The sequence below is a fragment of the Sitophilus oryzae genome, unplaced genomic scaffold (assembly GCF_002938485.1).
Source record: "Sitophilus oryzae breed Bouriz unplaced genomic scaffold, Soryzae_2.0 scaffold_1442_pilon_pilon, whole genome shotgun sequence".
NCBI classification, from domain to species: Eukaryota; Metazoa; Arthropoda; class Insecta; order Coleoptera; family Curculionidae; genus Sitophilus; species Sitophilus oryzae.
The window spans coordinates 347608-372531 of record NW_022146107.1 but is presented as its reverse complement, the minus strand read 5'-3'; the positions used below and the strand labels follow the sequence as shown (position 1 = coordinate 372531).

Sequence of the window (24924 nt, the reverse complement as noted above, 5' to 3'; positions counted from 1 at the left end):
CTTTAATCGCTTATCCATCCGTTTAAGATAATCTAAAAACACTCCGCTCTTCGGAGCGAGAGCGCGATCGATATCTTTTACGCGACATTCGATGTGGGTCGTACCGCACACAAAAAAAGACTAAATAAGAAATGATGCAAGGGCATATAATGAGGTAAGGGAGCAGGGAAGCGAGGGGCATGTTGAAATTTGTTTGTTTAGGCTTTAAAATGTGTGGTCGCAGTACGCAGAAAAGGGTACTACATTGTACTTATTTATGGAGACGAGACCTATATAATTTAAATTTATCATGAATTTCTTTAATTTATCTAGCTTGTTTTTTTACCTATTTTGAAATTAAACAAACATATACAGGGTGTTTCAAAAAACATGTTCCATCTCTCGTGGGGAAGTGCCTCACGTAAAAATAAGATTTATTTTTTATATCAACCAATCCAATTCTGCTTTGATTCGTAGCTACAGGGGATTAAAATAGGGTTCCCAACCGTCCTCTATTCCAGAAACAGTTCTCTTTTTGATCTGATTGTCCTCTTTTCTCTCACGTATTGAAAACTTTGTTACATACCAACTTCAAAATCTAAAAAATATTCGTTTATCGCCACAATGCTTTAAAGAATTGTTAATCTGTGTCTTTTATGTAATTTTATGTTTACTTACTGTTAGTTTATGTCTTGAAAAAAAGTTTGTTGACAATGGTTTGCTTTATTTTAATAAGTTTTGAGTATAAATATTTTTGTGTATTTTAAATATTTATCGCATACCGTTTATATAACTTTTTGGTAAATTCTCGACATTTGAGCGACGTTTCAAAAATGTTTCGCCTGTGCCTTTTTTTATCCTCTCGCCCCTATTTTTTATTTTCAAAGTTGCCAACCCTAGGTTAAGTGTTTTATCATTTTCTTCCAAGTGCTTTTAGTAATTTGAGATCGTTTGATGACTGATTTAGTTCTGATCCGGGTAGTTTTTTGTATAAAACAGTGCCACCATCGTCGATTTTTTTCGTTAAATGCGAATAAGAAAATATCCTGATTATATTCTGGCCCTATCCCTTATTATTTTTATTTACAAGCGATCTTAAGTTTATAACATATACATATATTTTATTTAATTGTTAACATTAGGGTAGTTTTACCAATTGTGTATGTGTGGAATTCCACTGATATGTGTTTTAAGTTGTTTGTTAAATTTTTAAAATTTTTTGATTGTATTTTGCTCTCTTAACTTTGTAGTGTCCTGAAGATGCAAATAAATTTTGCGAAACGTCGACAAATTTAAAACAAAGGACTTCTGTTGATTTTTTTCGATCCTAATCCAATTAAAAAACACATTATACTTAAATTTATTAATTAATTTTTTAAAATATTGAATGGTATCGAATAATACTTTAATATATTTATCAATATTTTAAAGTATCGATACTTTATATTCAATACAACCGATACCAAAATATCGATACTGCCTCAGTATCGCACAGCCCTATGAAGAATTTTGTGGGTTCGCCAAAGGCTCCACTGAAAATGGATAGCCGCGAGACACGCCGTTCGACTGGGCAGGGACTCTGCTCGAGGCTAAATCGCTCGGCTCGAGGCTATAATATGACGAATTCCGCTTGAGGTTGACTCGTCTCGTCCTCGTCTCGGCATATTAGTACGCCTTTTGGAAAGAATTTGCTATAGCCTCGTTTCATACTCGTTTCGGGTTTGTCTCGTACTTGCCTCGGCATATTTATACGCGGCTCAACGGTTTATAACAAATTTTGCTTTAAAAAGTAGGATAATATATGCGGAGATAACAAATCAGAGCACCTCTTTAAGTATCAAAAGGATCAATGTCCTTCAATACTGACATAATCCTGTTTGTAAACAACCCGATTCAAAAATTACGGAATATAGATAAAACCAAATCCCCTATAACAGAAACATTAGTGTATAGTATTTCCGAAGATAATAGATACTTAATTCGTTTAAATAGACTCTTAATTCGTTTGTCCAATTGTCGTCCAATTTTCAATGCGTATGAGAGAAATAAGAGATGATTTTATTTGTTATATTTTTAACAATAATTTTAATGACGTCTTTGTATTAAGTGAAATGTCTTAATAAAATAACAACTATTTTAATAAAACCATTCCTGCGATGTATTTACAACAATTCTGAACATTTCAACAAAATTCTAGACATTTTTTCAATGTACGAATAAGTTTAATTATCGTCATTGTAAATATGACCGATTCTTACTGTCGTTTCTCTAAACCTAAGGTATTCTGATTTCCTAAATCAAAACCTGGGGTCCCCCTCCCCCAATCTCCCACTGGCACTGGTGAAATATCATAAGATTTGTCTCGATCCCCTCCCTCACGTGAGAAGTTTCAAAACTACTAATATGTACTTTTAAACTTACTAATATGTACTATTCGAAAAATAAATTTTTCGTGTACTCGCTATTTAAGCTCGTGTATTTGTATAATTCGGTTGTCTACGGGATTCTCCGATGGTGGCAGCACCGGTGGAGTATACACCAAGCCTATAGTAAAAGTCGAATGTGAAACACCCGCTATATCAAAAGCTTTGCCTCATTATTTAAAAAGCGGTTGAACTATAAAGCAAAGCGTTACGTGATTAGCTGAAAGCAAAAACTTTATCGTTTTATATAAAACAGCTACTTAGTTTTATCTATGCGGACTGCTATTTACGAAAGCGACGCTTTGCTGGTCCTCGTTTTTGTCGCTTGTCACCATCTAAATGTAAAGCAGAGTCTAAGCTTATTTTCGTTTAGATACAACCAAAATACACAACCGTATTTCATTTTTTCGCTGGAATTTCAAACAGCATGACGCGCCTTTAATATTAAACAGACCAAAACAGAATATTAAAAATAAGGGTAAAATTTATGACGGGCAAATATACCATCTTAAAATTATAGGAGAACGAACTGTTCGTATCGTGTGTTTTCTTGTAGTGTGAGCAGTTGGAGTCACCATGAATCACTTTTGTAGGAATTTCGAGTACTAAATGTTATAGCATCTGCATGAAGAAGCGACAATAAAGTCGCAAAACGTCGCACAAAATATAATTATTTCCTTGAACCAAACTCAATGTAAGCTTTAATTGTCAGTTTACTTCCTTAAAACAACATTAATTTTTGATATGAATAATGGTAGAGTTTAAGTCTTAAGAGGAATAAGGTCCAACCAGAGAATGTGTCAGTGACAGTTGTCTGTCATTTTAAATCAAAAGTATTTTTTCTGTCAATTTTTGGATATTGTCTGGCGAAATCGATTCTTCATTCGCTGAACAGTCTTTGGTCTGTAACAACTCATTAAAAAAAAGTAAAGAAAAATCACATTAGATTGTTGTCATTATTTATACGAACAAAAATAAGTACTTTAAAAAGTTTCCGAAAAATCCGGCACAAAAGTGTATATTTATTTTTTAAAAAATCTTATATTATATTATTATTTCTTACTATGAAAGTTGTCATATTATATACCGGGTGCGTCTTAAAAGCGGCTCACCCCTATATTATTCTTATTTATTTTTTTTTTCAGATAAAAAAAAACGAGCTTTGATATGTTAGTATATGACATAAATTAGGATTGCTTGACGTAGAATATTTTCGGTCACTTCCTGTTTCAAAGTAATAAAGGAAATGACTACAATTTTTGATTTTTAAATGACATCGTCGGTATTTTTTTACTTTATTCCATAGAAAATGACACTGTGAATAGAATGACATATCAAATATCAACTTGTGACATTTTCGCATATGGTTTATTTGAAATTGTAACATGCGATTTATAACAACAATTTGGCTCGAAACACCAAGTTTGGTACCAAATTATTCGTAAAATAATATTTTATCCAAATATGCCAATGAGCCACTCTCGTTACATGTGAAAAAATTAAGTTATGATTAAAAATACGATTCGGGCAACTTTTAACCAGGACAATAGATGAAAAACATTAAACGATCAAATCTATTTTTCCAAGGCTCTTGAAACTGATTAAAAATTAGTATTTTAACACAGCCATGGTACTCTAGATTAAAATTTAAAATACGATTTTTTTTCTAAGCAAAGGTGTCAAAAGTTATATAAAGGTTGTGATATCATCATATTCATAGTGTCATTTTCTATCGAATAAAGTAAAAAAAATACCGAGGGTGCCATTTAAAAACCAAAAGTTGTAGTCATTTCCAGGAAGAATGAAGAAGAGAATAATAATAAAGAAGGTGAAAGAGGAAGTTACCGAAAAGAACTGAATACGTCAATCAATCCTAATTTATGTCATATCAAATCTCGTTTTTTACCAAATCTCGTTTTTTATCTGAAAAAAAAATAAAAAAGACAGACGGACAGACAGACAGACATCATGAAAATATGGGTAATTATTGGGAAAACTGGAAATCGTCAGATTTGCATCAAAATTGGTATACACCCTATTTTGAGGTCGTAGATTACGAATATGAACTTTTTTCTTGGCGGTCTCTTACCGTTTTCCAGAAAAATGGAAAATTATTTCAACATCGAATTTTTCTTAATTTCTCATATTTTTAAGGTTTTCTAGCGCATATTTTGTTTGGTATTCAATAAACAATGATGTTATTGCTATTTTCTATTACTTTTTTAACCAATTCTATGCATAATAGAGGAAAATTTGCTAAAATAAATTTGTAAACAATCTGAAAATGTTGGGTTATGTGTTTCTGGCATTTAAAGCAACGTTGCCAATGCTAAACCTAAATTTAGCGTGTTTTTTTCGCTCATTCTGGGATTACGAAAGGCGGTCGCCAGAAGAACGGCTCCTTCCCATAATTACTATTTTACCAACGAGATCTGACTATTTATAACCATGGAGTTGCACGAAAGAGTTTTGATTGCATTGGTTACAACTTCCATGTGGAGGGTGTTAATCTTTTGTTGTTATATTCAGGGTCTATTTTTCATCTGGTCGGGCCCAAGCAAAAATTCGGGCCCTCTTTTCCAATAAAATTCAAAAATTCAAGAAATTATGAATATTATACAACCTTTAACGAGCCTTGTGGTAAAATAGGCCCTGGTTATATTATATCAAAAAAAGATTAACCCCCTCCGCAAATAAGTTAAAACCAATGCAATCAAAATTCTTTCGTGCAACTTCGTGGTTATAAATAGTCTTTATGTAATTTCTTTGCGGAGGGGGTTAATCTTTTTTTGATATAATATAACAACAAAAGATTAACACCCTCCGCATGGAAGTTGGATCAATGCAATCAAAACTCTTCCGCGTAACTTTGTGGTATATTTAATTATTTGTCGATATCATAATAGCTACGTAATTTATTTAAAATCCCTAATCACCCGAAAAATAGAAGATATGGCAACGTTGAAAATTTTCAAATTTTTAGATTAGATCTAGAATATATTTGTCTCTCTCATTACATAGGAGAGAGAAAGAAGGATATATCATGGATATATCAAATGTCAAACTTCCATCAAGTCTCAATTTTCTTTGTTATTTTGTTAAGAAAAGTGTTTTTCAGTAAAATTTTGGACATTTTTCTATCCCCAATCAAGTCTGGCTTTTAGATAAACTATAATATAATGAAAATATAGTGAAATTATTACTTTATAGGACCGAAATAAAGAAAAATTCAATGTTGAAATAATTTTCCGCTTTTCTGAAAAACGGTAAGAGACCGCCAAGAAAAAAGTTCAGATTGGTAATCTACGACCTCAAAATAGTGTGTATACCAATTTTGGTGAAAATCGGACGATTTCCAGTTTTCCCAATAATTACCAAAATATTTTGTATTTAGGTCCCAAATAACTGACCCAAATAACTCATTTTGACCCCCATAACTCATTTTGAGTGAAATTAAAAAAACTTTTTTTTGCCGATCTTAATAGCCTACCATACCTATTGGTATAGTCGACTAAAAAGTTGAAAATCAGTGGTTCTGAGAGTGGTCACCTCAACAAATGCATAATAAATCCGTATTCGGAGGAAGCAAAATTGGTTTTCCCAAAAGCTGCTTTATTATAATAACAAACCTGACAAACTCTGATTATAAAATAAAGCAAAATAGAAAACATTATCTGTCAGCAGACGTCGAATATGACCAAACAATAATGTTAAACGGCACCTGTATAATACCTTTATGTAAATGTATATGCAAATTATTATTAAAAAGTTTTATTTATATTCGGCCATCATCAAACAATTATGCATTTATGATATAAACTCACGATCGTCTGTACGGAGTGTCCCATTTTCGTATGTTTTTTCGAGTTTGTGATGGATGAGTGGAGATACAAAGATGCGGTTTTAACATCACTGTTATTCCATTTTTTATAAAAATAAAGATGCTACAGATATACTACACAGATTTATCCTAGTCCTCACAGTTTCTGAAATACATGTGAATTTGAAAATTTTGCATTTTTCGACTCCTCTCGTATTTCGGTTATCCTATATCCTAAATATCAAAAAGGTAAAAACTAAGTTCCGTAGAGTTTTACACGTAAAATCTAGTGGCGTAACTAATTTTCCGCTGAGAGCTGTCATTTTCGAAATATGACTCAAACTTATGTTTTTTTTAATGGGATACCCTGTATAATATTTTTATTTTTTTGTTTTATTATAAGCTTGCTAAAAATATGCTATACTCTATACTTATTTTCATAAATAAGCTAAAGAAATGCGTTATTTAACTTTTTAAATTATATCAACCTAGTTAAAGATTTAAGTTTTTTAAACTGCACTCCCCATTTTTCTGTACATAGTTCGATTCACCATAAAATTCTGCATATAGTATACTATTTTTATTTGAAGCACTATGCGGTGTTGCCATTTCCATTCTTATTTACTAAAACTGTGATTAAAGACACTATATCCGAAAAGTAGTTAAAAACTGGAGTGAATATTAACATTAGAAAGTTTTTAGGTCGCCTATTTGGTAAATGACGTAAAACGCTAAACGTTATACTGATCATGCGCAGTTTGTGAAAAATAACCGACAAAATTTGTTGGCCAGGTACTGTCATTTTAGATTTTGAACCGTTTATTTAACACGTCATCTGTCAAACGTTAACGTTGTCAAATAACCTCACAAATTGAGTTTTTTTTCTCTTTTGGGGTTCGTGAAAATTGTTTATTATGATAAATTTCAATATATTGAAAATATTATCAGAGTTCGAAATGCCGACGGAGAAATAGATAATAATTTTGATAAGGGGTGCAATTCTTCACGATATTTTCGATCCGGATCTTGGTGTTGCCAATTTTTGTCACTCAAATATGTTGGTTATATTATTTTGAAGGACAAAAGAAGACTACAAAAAAAAATATATTTTTAGGAACTATTTTACGTATTATTTGCTACCCTCTTGTAGCAGTTTTCTTTTTTTTTCTTCTCTGATTAACCCAAATAAGTATTACACTTGGCAACCGTGCTAAAATGTATCCCGTAATAGCGTACCGTTTATTTGAACCTAAATAGCGGCGAACGCTATCCACTAATAGGGTAATCCCTTATTTTTGTATCAATGCGCATGCTCTATATAACGGATAACGTATAAAGCTGATCGAATAAGGGGCTTAAAAAGTCTCTATTATTAATAGTTCACCACATAGTTAACCCACATTTTCCTAAACACCAAGAATAACAGAATAAATCCGTGATGAAAAGCTTACATTATCTTATACCGAATATTTTTTATGGTACATTATTTTTCGTGTACGTGTCGTTACATTCATTTTTCGTATGAATAATGATTGAGTTTAAGTCTTAAAAGGAATAAGGTCCAACCAGAGAGAATATGTGTCAGTGTCAGGTGTCTGTCATTTTAAATCAAAAGTATTTTTTCTGTCAATTTTGGATGGTGCCTGTCCAAATCGTTTCTTCGTTCGCTGAACAGTCTTTGGTCTGCAACAATTCGTTACAAAAAAAATAAAGAAAAATTACATTAGATTGTTGTCATTCATACAAACAAAAATAAGCGCTTTAAAAGTTTCCAAAAAATGACACAAAAATTTATATTTATTTTTTAAAAATCCTTATAGTAATTTTTTTTATGAAAATTGACATATAGACTTAAAATCTAATTCAGAACAATTTTTCTGATATTTTTCCATGTCTTGTCATCTAACCCAGCTTTATTCAAATTAATTTGTTGCTATGAATGTTGTCAAATTACATATACGTATACCGGGACCGGGTGGGTCTCAACAATGGCTCACCCGTATAACTTTTATTTTTTTAGATAAAAAACGAAATTTGGTATGTTAGGATTAATAACATAAATTATATTATTATTATATTACATAAATTAGGATTGATTGACGTATTCAATTGATTTTGGTCACTTCCTGTTTCACCGGAAATGACTACAACTTTTGATTTTTAAATGGCACCCTCGGCATATTTCTACTTTATTCGATAGAAAGTGACACTCTAGAAGAATAGAATGGCACATCATATGTCAACTTTTGACATATTTGCTTTAAAAAATCATATTTTAAATTTCAATCTAGAGCCAGGGCTTTGTTAAACACTAATTTTTAATCAAGGAGCCTTGGAAAAATAGATTTGATAGTCTAATGTTTTTCGTGTCTTGCTCTGGCCAGTTAAAAAATGATCAAATTGTATTTTTAATCATATCTCAATTTTTTGAAATGGAACAAGGGTAGCTCATTAGCATATTTAGAAAAAGCATTTTTTTACGAATAATTTGATACCACACACTTAGTATTTCCAGTCAAATTGTCGTTATGAATCGCATGTTACAATTGCAAATAAACCATATTATGCGAAAATGTCAAAAGTACATATGATATGTCATTCTATTCAGGGTGTCATTTTCTATCGAATAAAGTAAAAAAATACCGAGGGTGTCATTTAAAAATCAAAAGTTGTAGTAATTTCCGATGAAGCAGAAAGTCACCAAAAACAATTGCACACGTCAATCAATCCTAATTTGTCATATTATACTAACATACCAAGTCTCGTTTTTTTAAATGAAAAAATAAAAAAGTTATAGAGGTGAGCCACGTCTGAGACGCAAAGGTATTGTTATTTATTAGGAGTAAAAATTACACTTTTTGTGGCGAGGCTGTACGTTTGACAACATTAGCCATCCATACACGCAAGGGATTTTTAAGCGATCGGTCCCGCAGTCCAAGTATAACATTCCGTATCCGCCAACCCGGTCGTTCAGAGTGCAGATATTTTGGTATTCTCAAACGCGCATATCTGACCATTCATCAGGTTAGAACTCACAATAATAGCTGTTCAGCAATGGTGAACGCTTATTAACAACATGCGCAGAGTATAATCTTTGCATCACCAATACGTGGTTCATGTTGAAGGACAAGTTTAAAGGTACCTGGAAACATCCTAGATCAGGCCACTGGCATCAATTAGACCACATAATCGTTCGAAGGACGCATCTAAAATATGTTAGGCTCACAAAAGCCAGAATAGATGCTGAATGCGGCACTGACCACCGACTTTTAATTTCAAAAATGAAAATCCAGTTAAACATCCACACTGTAAAAAGCAAAACAACATGACCAGATTGAACGTACGAGGTCTAGAAAACAACAATACCGCCGACGCCCTCCGGGAAGCCATCAAAGAATCACTTCCACCGATAACTTCAATCTCAATCTTGAAAGCTGAACAAGGCTGGACACAATTAAGGGATGCGATTCATAAAACCAGCGAAGCAGTACTGGGAAAGTCGAACAAAAAGAATCAACCAGACTGGTTTAACGAAAATCAACCGCATATACAGGTTTTGTTGGAACAAAAGCATAGAGCACATCAAGCAGTCACTGCAAATCCACATAATCCAAGACTGGTAGACAACTTTAAAGCAGCCAACAACACGCTTCGAAGAGAACTGCGTCAAGTAAAGGATAACTGGTGGTCAGAAAAAGCGAATCAGATTCAAGAGTACGCCACGCATCACGATTATCGTAAATTCTTTGAGGCTGTAAAAGAAGTATACGGTCCAACCAAGAAGGTAAGCTGCCCAATCATGGCACAAAATGGCGAACTTCTAAAAGAGGAAGAACAAATCCGAAATCGCTGGAAAGAACATTACAGCCATATCCTTAACCAAGAAAACAACCCCAATATGCATGGAAGCACTAAACACAATACCTCAGTATAACAGCCTCGATGTATTAGACATCCCAATAACAGAACAGGAAATAAAGATCTCCATAAAACAGCTTAAAAACAACAAATCAGCTGGCTGTGACGCGATTCCGGCGGAAATCTATAAGTGTGCAAGTAAAGAACTTATTGGTCATCTTAAGGCTCTCTTCGATGTCGTATGGGAAAGCGGAGAGGTACCTCAGGAGTTTCGCAACGCGAATATAGTGAATATATTTAAGAACAAAGGAAGTGCATCAGACTGCGGAAATTACCGGGGAATTTCACTATTGGCTATCGGCGGAAAAATTCTTGCAAAAATTATGCCAAACCGCCTGCACCCATATATAGAAAAAATCCTTCCAGAATCGCAAACGGGTTTTCGTACCAACCGCGGCACCGTCGATTCCATATTTTCCATCCGTCAACTACAGGAAAAAGTAAAAGAGCGGCAGTCTAAACTTTATGTTGCATTCATCGATCTAGCAAAAGCCTTCGACTCTGTGAACTCTCTTTTCTCTCTGTGAACTCGTTTTTTTTTTCTGAGATGCGCTTTGGGCAATTATGAAAAAGTTCGGAGTACCCAACAAATTTCTTACAGTGTGTAAAAGCCTCCATAACAACAACAAGTCAAGAGTGTCACATCATGGATCACTGAGCGACCCATTCCTAACAAATACAGGAGTTAGGCAGGGATGTGTCTTAGCGCCTCTCCTATTCAACATATTCATGGCAGCGCTCTCCATTATAGTGGACAGCAAACTGCAGGAGAGAGGATTGGGCACTAGATACAGATACGACGGCGGTCTGTTCAACATAAAAAGACTCAAAGGGCAAAAACACGTACAAAGTTCATCACAGAACTCCAATACGCTGACGACTGTGCTTTAGTTGCAAACACGGTACAAGAATTACAAGAAATGTTGAACACATACCTGGGCATACGAGGCTTTGGGCCTTAAGCTAAACATCGACAAAACCAAAATCATGTGCACTCCCCCGGAAGATCACAACAATGCTATAAAAATCGGAGAACTATTGGAATATGTGGCGGAATTCAATTACCTTGGCAATTTGATTTCGGAAAAGGCCAATATTGACTCTGAAATTCAGCATAGGATTAGTAGCGCTTCAAGGGCATTCTGGAAATTTAAAGACAGGGTTTTCTACAATCATGACTTGAGCACAAAAACAAAACTTGCAGTGTACCGAGCAATTATAATCCCCACCATGTTATGTGGGAGTGAAACCTGGGTGCCGTATCGCCGACACATAAACTCATTAAACAAGTTGCAACAGAGACACCTTAGACAACTCTTAAGAATCCGGTGGTTCCATCATGTCTCAAACGTATCGCTCCTTGAAAAAGCTAACTGCGAGAGTATTGGAGTCATGGTTACAAAATCCCGCTTAAGATGGGCTGGTCACGTATGCAGAATGCAAGAAAACCGCATACCAAAATCTCTGCTTTACGGTGAGCTTGTAGACGGTAAGAGGAGGCCGGGTGGACAACTGAAAAGGTACAAGGACATTTTCCACGAAAACTTAAAGGGGATTAACATGCAGAATGAGTGGGAAACAGCAGCTCACAAAATAGAACTCAATGGAGAAGAGTTGTAAACTCAGTTAACAGCGATAACCAAAAAGTAAAGAGGCAACAAAGCAATGAGATTTTTGAATGTCCGGAGTGCGGTAGGCAGATAACATCACGTATCGGGCTTTTCAGTCACAGAAAAGCTCATGAAAGAAAACGCCTTGCGTGACCATCTTCTTTATGTGTGTCGAATACTCGTCAGCGAGTAACGGCTGTATGTATGTATTTCTCCGCAGTAGTCCACTAATGCACAGATATTAATTAGTAGTGGGAACTATCGAATGAATACTATCGAAACATTCGATAGTTGCAATTCATTCGAATAATTCGATAGCTGGTAAGAAAACATTCGTTGAAAATTATTCGAATAAAAATTATCGAATAGATGCGTCATCTGCCTTGAAATATTGTATTCTAGTAATGCGGCAGCAAAAACCATTCATTTATAAAATTCATTCATTTATGAAATTCATTTATTCGTCAGGATGGATTATAATAAAATATTAACTGGATTTTAGTTGTCGACCGGCGACGTAGGTTTCTTTCCGAGAAACCCGACAGCGGTCGGTGGCAATGCTATGAAAGAAGCCGGCATCTTTGATTTTTTGCGGAGTCATATAAAGATAAGGACACATTATTTTTTTATTGAGGTGATAGTATTTACATAGAAAATACATTGCGAAGGGCGCTATTGCCATATATTGATATTAGTTGATATTAGCAAAGAATATTATTGTTTGGCTTTAGTTAGTTAGGGATGGTATGTCTATATATTTTGCATTTTTTATTAATATTCTGTTGTTACACTGCAATAATACTTGTTATTTTGGATGTAGGAAAATTATTTTTAATGTTTTTAAGCAAAGACTGGTTTAATAAAAATAATAATAACAGTAATAATTTGTTATACCTATTAACAACAAAAATTAAAATAATTTAATATAAACATTTTTTTACGTAGTAGCAAAATATAAACAACAAATTAGATGTCAAAATTATTTATATTAGATCCTATTTAAAAATAATATAGTCTTTAAATTTTTTGGCAACGTTGGTTTATTAAATAATAATAATTACAGAACTAATTTGTTATATTAACAACAAACTTTAATTCATGAAATATAAATATTCATTAATTTTCTAAGCATGCAGTGTAATGGAAGGAAAATATAAATAAAAAATTAGAAATCAAAATTATTTATATTAGGTACTTTATATTACTTTTTAACAATAATATTTACTTTTACTGGCATTTACTTTAAAAAATAAATGAAATATTTCTTTGCAAAAAACTACATGTAAGAAAATTAGCATAAACAAAATACAAACATCGTTAACTTTTTTTTTAAATTGGCACGTGTAAAACTTTCAATTTAATTTTCTCACCCCATATAGTTTGAGTTCGATAACCACACATTTACTTAACCACATTACTTAAATATGATTATTAAGTTCAACTAATTCATATTATTAAAACATCTAAAATACAAATATGTATTTTTAAAACTAATTCTAAGTTCATCTCATCTCTCTTAAAAATTGCTACTTTTAAAAATTTCCCATTAAAAAATAGACCATATACCATATATAATAAAATAATTGAAAGATCGGGCTACGGAAAATCACACAAATTTTCGGAAAAATTTTGACACCTGCACACGCACACAATCGTCAATTAAAAAAAACTACTATTTTAGTATTTTAAATATTTTAATAAACGCAAAAATAGCACAGTATTTATAAGGCGAAGTTATAAAAATTTGTAAGAACTAATAATGCACTGACGCACACAAAAATCAAACGAATACTAAATTTCATTTATCAAAAGCATTCGATAGTCGTGGCTCAACGATAACCACTTAGTCGCACGGCGAGGTTGTCACATATGCTTTAGTATACAAATGTATGAATGATTTTATTCGAATAAAACCATTCGATAGTTGAAATCATTCATTCAATAACCATTCGATAGTCTAATTCATTCGATAGTTCCCATCGCTAATATTAATGAGAGGTAAAGACCGAAACGAATTTTTTAAAAATCCCTTGCGTGTAAGGGCGGCTTTTACATGCGAGGCACAAAAAGTCTTTAAAAATTTTTTTCAAACGTCACAAATAATTTCTTAAACAATTTCAAACGTTACAAATTATATCAAAATATTTGGTATAAGTAGTAGATTTTTTCGAAAACTCAATATTAATTTTTCCCATTTGCAAACTTTTTAGCACACAATGTGACTGTATAGATTGCCATATACAACAGTACAAAAATCATCTCATAATAAATACCTATTTAAACTCAATTATACTGTATATAATAGCATTCTCAAAAATTAATGATATTATGGCGAAGGTTAAGAAAACAATACATTTTTAACAACCAGGATTAATACTTATATTCCGGATTAATACTTATAAGAGGATAAATAATTATTTGTAATATCATTGTTGATATATTTCCATTTTATTAAGAAATAAATTAAAATAATAAATAGTTCCATTTTAAAATAAAGTTTATCTAATAAAATAAGTTAACTAAAAGTAAATCTTTTAATGATTAGAGAATAATTCTTTTTCACTCATAACATTTTTTTCATCACAGCCGATAATAGATTTTAAAATTGTCGAAACAATATCTATTAGTGGTATCTTAAAAATGGATATTAACCACTGCTGGAAGCTGGAAGCAGAAAATTAAAACTAATTCTTCCGTTGATGACCTAAGCCGCCATCTAGAGAAAATATCTAGAAATAATAACAGAACACCAATGACCTAGAAACTCGTTCCTCCTCTACTAATATATAGATGGCCAGAAAATAAAAATACATATTTTTTTCTCAAAAACAGTTAATGTTAGATATAGAGTATTTAATATCAAAATTCATAACATTTTACAGAGAATTCAACTATGTAATAAAAAAATGGAGGCACCTATTTAAATTAAGAAAGTTGTTGTCAACTTGCGTTATTTCCGGAAGTGCTGCCATATTGAAAATATTTTAATCGATAGATCTCATTGTGAAACAATGATGTACAAAAAAATTCCGATCTAGATATTGTAGATTGTTTGTTGTTTTCTAAACTTCTAATGCACGCTCAGCCTCGGACACCCCGTATGACACCCCGTATGACATAAATAGGATCGATTGACGTATTCAATGGTTTTTAGTCACTTCCTGTTTCACCGGAAATGACTGCAACTTTTGATTTTTAAATGACACCCTCGGTATATCTCTACTTTATTCGATAGAAGAAACATTCTGAATAAAATGACATACATATTTTATGTATAGTTCGATGTATAACAACTTCTGACACTTTCGCTTTAAAAAATCATATTGAATCTAGAGTGCCATGGCTGTGCTAAAAACACCAATTTCTAATCAAGGAGCCTTTGAAAAATATTTGTGATTGTCTAATGTTTTGCATGTCTTGTCCTGGCTGGTTAAAAGATGTCCAAATCATATTTTTAATCATATCTCAATTTTTTCAAGTGGAACAAGGGTGGCTCATTAACATATTTGGAAAAAGCATTTTTTTACAAATACTTTGGTACCAAACACTTGGTATTTCGAGTCAAATTGTTCGTTATGAACCGCATGTTACAATTTCAAATAAACCATATGCGAAAATGTCAAAAGTTGACATAAGATATGTCATTCTATTCAGAGGGTCATTTTCTATCGAATATAAATAAATCGAGGGTGCCATTTAACAATCAAAAGTTGTAGTTATTTCTGGTGAAAAAGTAAGTTACCAAACCAAAAACAATTGAATACGTTAATCAACCCTAATTTATATCATTAACATACCAAATCTCGTTTTTCTATCTAAAAAATAAAAAAGTTATAGGGGGTCGATATATAAGAACATAATATGTAATTTACCTGAAAGAGTGAGTCACCCTGTATATTTTATAAATTATAAGACTTGAATAATCCTACATTATAGTAGCAAAATCGTATGAACACACTTAGAATTAAAACCTAAATAGTTTTGAAGAAAAATATAAAAGTAGCTTAGAAAAGTTGTAAATTGCTAAAAATAGTTTTTACGCTAGCTGAGTGCAAAAAATAACCAAAACTAACTTCAAGTTTATTTTCTTAGAAATAAATTTCCAAGTAAATTTCTTATTTTTAAATCAACTTTAAAATGAATACTTTGCGTTTGAAATATTACATTTTAAACTTCCAAAGCTTAACTTAATTATACAATTTTCCTATCAGCTTGTTGATTAGTCTACTCACGTAAAGTTGGCAACTTTAGGGAACATAGAGAAACTAAAAAATAGAGAGTGTTTGAGAGATGGTCTAAATTGACCATTATATTGCATAGTTCAGTTAGGGCTCCAGAGTGTCGCTACCTGCTACCTGTCACATGTCATGACTTGATTGACAAGTGACGTGTCAGCAATTTGTTTGTTTTTTGTTTGCCATTTTGTGTCACGTTCGCGTTTTTTGTTAGTTATTGTTAAAAAAAATGTAAATAAAATCCTGTAATAGTTTGAGAAGCCGATGATGTAATTTAAACATGATCCAGGAAAGGGTATCAAGCGGAGATGGGCAAACACCCGGTAAGTATATTGAAATTTGGGCAAATACTCGATGTTTTGCACCCAATGGGTAAATTAGTTCAAAAAGGAGCATTGAATTTGGGTAAATACTATATAGGAACTGGTTAGTTGACGAAGAAAAACTCTGTGGCAGAATGTAAATTTTTTTGGCGCCTGTATAGCAATATGTACTGTTAGTTGGCATCGGCCAATGAGATAACTCTATTGCCATGCGTTTGCCATAATCATGTACGTTGTGCTCATAGAGGTTAAAATAAATGTTGTGCTTATATGCTACCTGGTATATACCCAAGTATGTGTGTTTTGTTAATTTAACGTACCTACTATAACAAATTTTAACAACAATTTGTTGTTATCTTACTTATCTTATCCCACAAAGACTGCACAATAGCCCCAAATTGTTTACTAATATTAATAAAACTAAAGTTTTGTATTGAATTTAAATATCTTTGGTTTTATATGTGCTACGGCTAAACTGGATACTTGGCTAGTTTTCAAACTAGTTAGCTATTTTGCAAAAAATATAAAAAAATAGCAAAAAGCGTCGTTATTTTATTGGTTAAGTGTTAGTTTACCCTATCCACTTAGTTTTACACTATCCACTTAGTTTGCAGTGGTGGTTGTGTTGTTTGTTTGCAAAATAGCTGGCTAGTTTGAAAACTAGCCAAGTATCCATTTTAGCCGTAACATATACATAATATATTGTCTGTCTAAATAGAATGACAGTGATAATTTTCTGTCATTTTACTTAAATCAAAAGTACATTATATTTTAGTTTTGACATTTTTGTCATCTGAATAAATTACCCCTTCTCTGGCTACCCAGAATTTACAAACATAACATACAGATATCCTATAATCAAGGACGGATAAAGTCAGTCCAAAACAAACAAGTTTGTATATGAATGAACAAGTCAGCAACTACTTCAACAGATGACATCCATAAAATGACAGTAAATACAATTTATGTATGAATTAAAATGACAGACAGTATTGCCACTGTCAAGTGTCCTCCCGTTTGACGGACTTTACTTAATATACTACAATTTCAACCTACAATTTACATTAAACTTTTAATTAACTTTAATACTTGTTATAACTACGTACATATTTATGGCACTGTTTACTGCATGTAAAATATAGGTCTTTAGTAATAATTATTAATAACCGCAAATATGCAATTAAATTTTGTATTAATGATATTAAATTGATTTAATTAAATACAATTCTTACTAACAAGTAAGGAATTTATATTTTTTGAAAGGTGTTAAAAATTGTTCATTTAAATATCCCGCATTATTGGAAGATTTAAGTGATTATATCGGTAACCAAGGAAACAGAATTTGACAACTAAAAGTGACTGCTCTGGAATCCAATGAAATCTTGGAAGGCGGAGTTTAGTATTGGAAAATAAAAAATACAATCTTCCTTTCAGCAGCATAATTGGAAAAATTGGACACTTGTATAACATGAACAAGTATAAAAAATGTTTTTTTTTGCAAAAGAATCAATAAAGCTCTATGTATTAAAAGTAACATCGGCCGATAGCGCCGTTGAATTCGCGCCTGTCAGTACCTTACCTGTGGTAAATTTGCGGCGATTTGTCTCTGAAGTGAATCTCGTTCCTTTTCCACTTCGGCTAATTTCATTTCTGTATCTCCCAACCTATCCTGAGACTCCCGGAGACTGTCCATTAACTTATCTCTCTCATCTAACATCGAAACCATCAACTGTTCAAAATTTGCTTCTTCGCCAGAGAATTGCGAACTCCTCTGACTAATGCTATCCTCCGAAATAGTCGGCATCACATCACACATCATATTCCACATTTTCTGGGTTTATTTGTTTACTATTTGTCCAAAAATTAAATGAATTATTCCTGAACCACTTAGGTTAACTGTCCCACAGTTTTTTAACTAAACCGCGGCCATAAACACTGAAACCCGGCTTCATATTCACACAACAACGTTGTCAAAAATTGTTTATTTACAAATATAAACATTATATTCAGTTATTTAATACGACACGCCTTTAAATCCCATCCCTCTATCTTCTACTTACATTCACAAGATACATAAACTTACCTAGGCTGACAGCCATATTAAAATCTATGTCAAACAAGCCCATCAAGACGGTAAAACAGGAATCTAACAAGACTTGAGGATATAATCGTATAGCTACTATATAACAGAGGGAGGTATATTAGTATACTATGTACTGTGAGTTGCATAAGCGTTATGGCGTAATAAGTTAAATTTAATTAGAAATTCTTGTCTGTGATCAGCTATGATTAGAAATTTAATGTTTGGGCCTTTCCGTTTTTTATTTTTGAAATATTATGTATTTGTTTCTAACAAATTTTCTACTGCTTAGCCCTAAATATCGATTCTCTATTAATTATATCTACATAAATACACAAGAGCAAAAATATATACTCTATAACAAAGCCTATAATATGTTATAAAATATTATATAAAATAAAATATTAAACCAGAATAATTAAAAATATTTATTAACAAATTATTAAAATGTCAGGGTTTGGTTAAGTAAAAGAGCTTTATTAAAATGTGGACGTATATAGTTTTTTGGATCCGTTCTGAAGCTGGACGCACACAAAATGAGCAAAACAGTTTTAGCCAAAGCCAAAAAATTTTCTGATTAAGAGCGTCGGCACATAATTTTATTTTGCACGATACACGCTGGTCGATTTTCGGCGAAATGTGGCAAAAAGTAATAAAATAAAAAATAGTTTCAAATTACCCTGTCAGAAATGTTTCAAATGTACAGGCAAAACACCAAAAAACAAGTTGGCTATGAAAAAAAGTTGAAAAAGTGTCGTCTTGTTACTTGACAAAAATTTCAAAAGAAACTGTTACTTGGAATACCATTGTGTTAATAAACATTAAATATAATTTGTTAAATTGTTATTACGGTTTTTAGTATCCTGTAATTTTGGAAAAGTGTTTTTTTCCATGAATGATAATTCTGGAGGTATGTATTTAATATTTAAGTAAAAATATGTACTTTTTATTTGGTGTTGGATAAAGAATTATGCAAAGAAACGGAGAATGTACTTTCGCATTTATTTTTCACGATTTTACGTAGTTTTAAATCGATTTTATTACTGTTCTGCTTCCGCTCATTTCCCATTATAAATATATTTTTCCCCCTTATATAATTATCTACCTTAGAGGCTGTAAAAAGTTTTTTTGCGCATATTTGCGCATTTTGTCATAAACTGTAAAACACACTGTACAAGTAAATAATGAGGCCCCTCTTTTATTTTTTAAACCCATGTTGTATATCGAGTTAAAATGTTGCATACACATATAATACCAAAGCGACACAGTATCTTTTGACATATTTTTTTATGTTAAATGTCAAAAAGATAGCTGGACGCCATTTTGAAAAAAAAACTAATTAAAAAAAAGGTAATGGTTTGGTTTGGTTTGGTTTGGTTGTGATCCGGTGGCTGACCTTGAAACGAGTTTTTGCTGTATATAGTCACAGACACTACGCATGCGTACATCTTCGATGTTGCCAGTTTGCAAGTTATTTTGGAAATATTTTCAGTAGAAAACAAATATGTGCTTTTCAGTGTTTTTTGTCAATATATACTGTATGATCCAAAAAACGGCGTCCAGTTGGCTGGGAAATGATGATTGAGGACATTTCCCATATAAAATGACAGCGATCTTCATTTCATAGTCATCGGCGCTGACGCCATTTTTTTTCAATCATAGTACGCCGGTATATTATTTATATTATTATTTTAATATTGGGCAACAACACGTGAACGCTTATTATGTATTTTCATAGCCAATAAAATTAAATAGAAATAAAAGTCTAGATTCCTATAATTAATCTAATTGCTCTAGATTATTATGCTACGTTTAAAAAGGGCTTTATTAAAAATTCGGGTTGCGATGTGTCCAAGTTTTTTATTTTTTTTTTATTTTTAAATGCTGCAGGTCCATGTCATCTTTATAATAGTTTTTTAACATTCCATCAAAACTACGGAGGCCTAAAAAGCCTTTTAGCCTCCGTAATTAAAATTGTAGAATCAGCTTCAACAACATTAACAGTTACCTTGTTTAATTCTGCTTATACATATATTGCATTTTTCTGCTACCTTAAGATTTCTCTATTCTTACACTTAATTTATGTGATTTTCTTAGCATATATGATTTATAAACCATATTTTTCCTAATGGAACGATGGAATAGGATATGCAAAATTAAGATATTTTAACATTTATTTTCCAGACAAAGCGTAATATAGTATTAAGATTAAGACATAACAAATATAAGAAAGATCTTAATATAAATCACAAACTAACTAAGTCTTAATTTGGTCTTGTATAAACACAGGTATAAAACTAATAAGATCAAAACTCAACCTTCACCATATTGTCAAGATTTGGCATTATAGGAAACAAGAAATTACAGTAGATTAAGAAAAGAATATCAAAGTACACGATATTAAATACTGTAATGTATTCTACGACACAAACCATCTTCCTTCTAAAAAGAAAAAGATAAAACATAAAGCTTATTTTAGTCTTATCACCACACTCTTCGATAAAATATATGTCTAAAATTGCTATTAATCCACTAACTTCATATTTTTATGAAATTTTGATACAAACATTATAATCAAAGTATATTATATTAGTAACATTATAGGTAAAATCACAGTAAAATGTTACATCTATCTCCCATTGACGTGTATTGTTTTATAAGACTCGTCATGGTAGTACTTCAATACATCAATACATATAATCAAAACTATTGTTGCCTGTAAATAACTAGAAATTAAATAACTTGAAAGAAATAAAATAATTCTAATAAGTTTAAAACCATTAAGAAAATATCCGTAAATGATAATTTTTAATTCTAATGTAAATATATAAATCTTTATAAATAAATGTAAATTTTTAATTCTAATGTAAATATATAAGTAAATGTGATTATTATTACAATTTTATATATCATTCCTTAATTTTGGATATCAAGATAAATCTGAAATTATAAAATTAATTATAGAATTTGTATTATTATTGAATAACACTCCAAAAAATTTTTCAACTGCAAATAATTCGAAAATAAACTGCAATTTGGCAACATCGACGATGTGCGCTTGCGTAGCATCGATGATCAAATGCAGCAAATATGAGCTTCAAGGTCAGCCACCGGAATTTTCAAGCCTGTGTAACCAAAATGAATATAAGTGAAAATATTTTTTCAATAAAATCCTTTGAACCATTAAACTTTTATGTTGAACACTTTTTTCCCAAACGTCAAATTAAGAAGTTATTAATTGGGAGGGGGTCCATTTAACTGTGACAACCTGGGCATGCTAAAATTTGTTCACCAAATTGATTAAAAAACACTAGAAACATATTTCTAACGATCAGGTTATTTTCTTGTTGCAAAATATTTTTTGCCACGTTTCGACAAAAATCGACCAGTGTGCGACAGTTTGACGTCCAGTGGCGAAAATTTGATAATAGCCGAGGCTCTTGCGAATAAAAATTGACTGTCTATCGACACAAAGTTGCACGAATGAGTTTTGGTTGCTTTGGTTAGTCTTTTTTGTCTTTTTTTGTGGTGAATCTTTTGTTTTTTTTTAAATAAAATCGTATTTAGATGTCTTTTTTCTTAGACAAGGAAAGAGCGGGGACGGCTAACACGCATATTCTCCCGTGATCGGTTAGTGAGGCTAAAATTCGATCGGCGGCCATACTTTGGTGACAAGATTTAGAGGTGACACCGAGCGAATTTTTAAGTTTTTTGTGACAACTGTTTTGTTTTAAATTTATAAACTGTATTGTTTAGTATGGTGAGATGTTCAGCGTATGGCTGCAAAGGCCGAAGCGAGAAAAAAGTGGTTGGAATTACATTTCACAGGTAAAAATCGATACACAACTTTTGTTATGTGGTCATAAAATGTACATTTTTTCATTATAGCAGTAAAAATATGTAAAATGCTTTTAATATGTTTTGTACCACACCCAAACCAAACTATTTTTAATAATTCCAAGTAGTATTTTCAATATCCTATATTATAATTAATGTTTGAAACTATAAATAATGCTACTCAGCATGGATTTCTCCAGTGGCGTAGGGAATTATAATCAGAGAAATAAACATTTTTTTATATATTTTACATGTAAAAAAATGTATAAAGTATTGTTATGAAATATGTAAAATAATTGTAAACTATAAAAAAAATTAAAAATTCTAGTAATAAAAAATCTATATGTATAGCTGTTATATAAAACTTAAATTTAACTGCCAAGATTTGCTGGGGGTGGACAAACTTGTGGTGGGCTACTTGTTACTACATATATTTTTTTAAATAGTCTTTCAAAAAATTTGCTAATTTAGGTGTATAATAATAGTCTCAGTGAGTAATTAATAAAAATTAAAAAATAAATAAAATAACACAAAGCTTCTAGAATTGTTTATTTTTTTGTGGAAAATTAGGATATTCTTATGATTGAAGGTAACAAATATTAAAAATTACATTATTCATTGAATCCGTACGCAAGTGTGAAGGGGAATGGCTAGATTCATTATCATACGAAAAATTGTCGATAAAAAACGACATCCAGTTGGCTAAATGACGATCGACGACATTCCCCATATAATTTTACATATAAAATGACAGCGATCTTCATTTCATAGCTAATCGCTGACGCCGTCTTTTTTCGATGTCGTTTTGTATAGTTTTTATGTCATTTTATATGTAGAATTATATGGGGAATATCATCGATCGTAATTTACAAGCCAACTGGACGTGTTTTTTTTTCTATTATACGGTATAATAATGAATCTAGTCAATTCCCTTCACACTTGCTTACGGATTCAATGAATAATGTAATTTTTAATATTCATTTGTGAAATTTTCATTTTCAAACAAACAAGACGCCGTTTTTTTCGATCATACAGTATATATGTATATACAGGGTCCGGCAATAGTGCGTCGGGCATCTATAGCTCCTAGAATAAATAACTTGAGAATTTTGTATAACTTCAAAAGTATGTACACCTAAAGTATGTACCAAGATGTATTTCAGGAAAATATTTTAACTTCTATAGGGTGGCTCAAAAAAGTATGAGTGGATCTGGATGATTTTTTTAGATGGAACACCCTGTATATTATTGCATTTTTGGCTACCTTTCAGATCACTTTACATAATCCTAAGATATGAGTAAATATATTTCTATAGTTTCAGAGATATTAAAAAATAAATCAAAAATATATATTTTTCAGCCCTTCTTAAAAAAATTATTAAAAATACAAGAACTGTTCTGAAATCAAAACTATATTAGCTATTTACTTTAGATGGTCTGTTCTTACTTTGCTATAAATATGATAATCGTAAATCGTACAGGATGTTCAATATTCTACGCCAAACTTTCTAAAATATAAAATATTTTTTCTTTGTTTTTTTAAATGGTTAATATGTATATGTATATTATTTTTTTATTAGATGGAGAGCGAAAAAATGAACATTTTTTGTATTTAAAGTATTTCAAAAATTTTAATAGTTTTGCAGATACACGCAGTATTATTTCATATGGCGCTTACAATGGTAAAATACGTGAGAAAAATCATTGGGTGGCTTTGATAAAAAATTACGGTGGAAAATGCCATATGAAATATAAAACCGCGAATATCTGCAAACCCGTTAACATTTTTAAAATACTCTAAAGGCAAAAAATGTTCATTTTTTAATTCTCCATTTATTGAAAAAATAATATACAGGATGTTCTATTTAAAAAAAACGAAGAAAAATGATTTTATATTTTAGAAAGTTTGGCGTAGAATTCTGAACATCCTGTATGATTTACGATTTCCATATTTATAGCAAAGTAAGTACAGACCATCTAAAGTAAATACGTAATACAGTTTTGATTTCAGAGCAGTTCTTGTATTATTAATAATTTTTTTAAAAAAGGCTGAAAAATATAAAATTTTTATTTATTTATTAATATCTCTGAAACTATCAAAATATGTTTATTCATATCTTAGAATTATGTAAAGTGATCTGAAAGGAAGCCAAAAATGCAATAATATACAGGGTGTTCCATTAAAAAAATCATTCCGATCCACTCACACTTTTTGAGCCACCCTATAGAAGTTAAAATATTTTCCTGAAATACATCCTCGTACATACCTTGGGTTTACACTGAAATAAAATTCTCAAGTTTTTATTCTAAGAGCTACAAATGCCCGACGCACTATTGCCGGACCCTGTACACGTTTAAAACATATGTTATTACATTATTTTTTATTTAATTATACATTATACACACGTTAATAAATAAATAATTGTCTTGATAATCAGTCCACTGTGACTGTTCAATAAATTTTGCATTATCGACTTAGATATTCTAATATTATAAAGGTGAGACTATAAAATATAAAATTGTATATGCATTACTCAAAAATGAACGATATATTAGTTTACGTTTTAATAAATATTTTGTACAGTCTAGGTACAAGCTAATTTCTGATGCTACGCCATTGGAGAATTTCGTGGGGTGTCATCTTGCCTCACTTTCAGCTGCCGTGTTACCTGTCCCCTCTCTTTCCTTGTCTAAGTCTT

The 24924-nt window shown here is 31.5% G+C and overlaps 1 protein-coding gene across 6 annotated transcripts in view; it reads right to left on the bottom strand.

Annotated features, from left to right (window-relative positions):
* Positions 1 to 18391, bottom strand: part of LOC115877005 (liprin-alpha-1) — a 374919-nt gene extending 356528 nt beyond the window's left edge. For all 6 annotated transcript variants that reach the window (XM_030893061.1, XM_030893063.1, XM_030893064.1 and 3 more), the window contains exon 1: positions 17888 to 18391. In XM_030893061.1, coding sequence (XP_030748921.1) covers positions 17888 to 18136 — 249 coding nt within the window. In that variant the 5' untranslated portion in view covers positions 18137 to 18391. The remainder of the gene's footprint in view (positions 1 to 17887) is intronic.
* Between the last annotated feature and the right edge of the window lie 6533 nt (positions 18392 to 24924).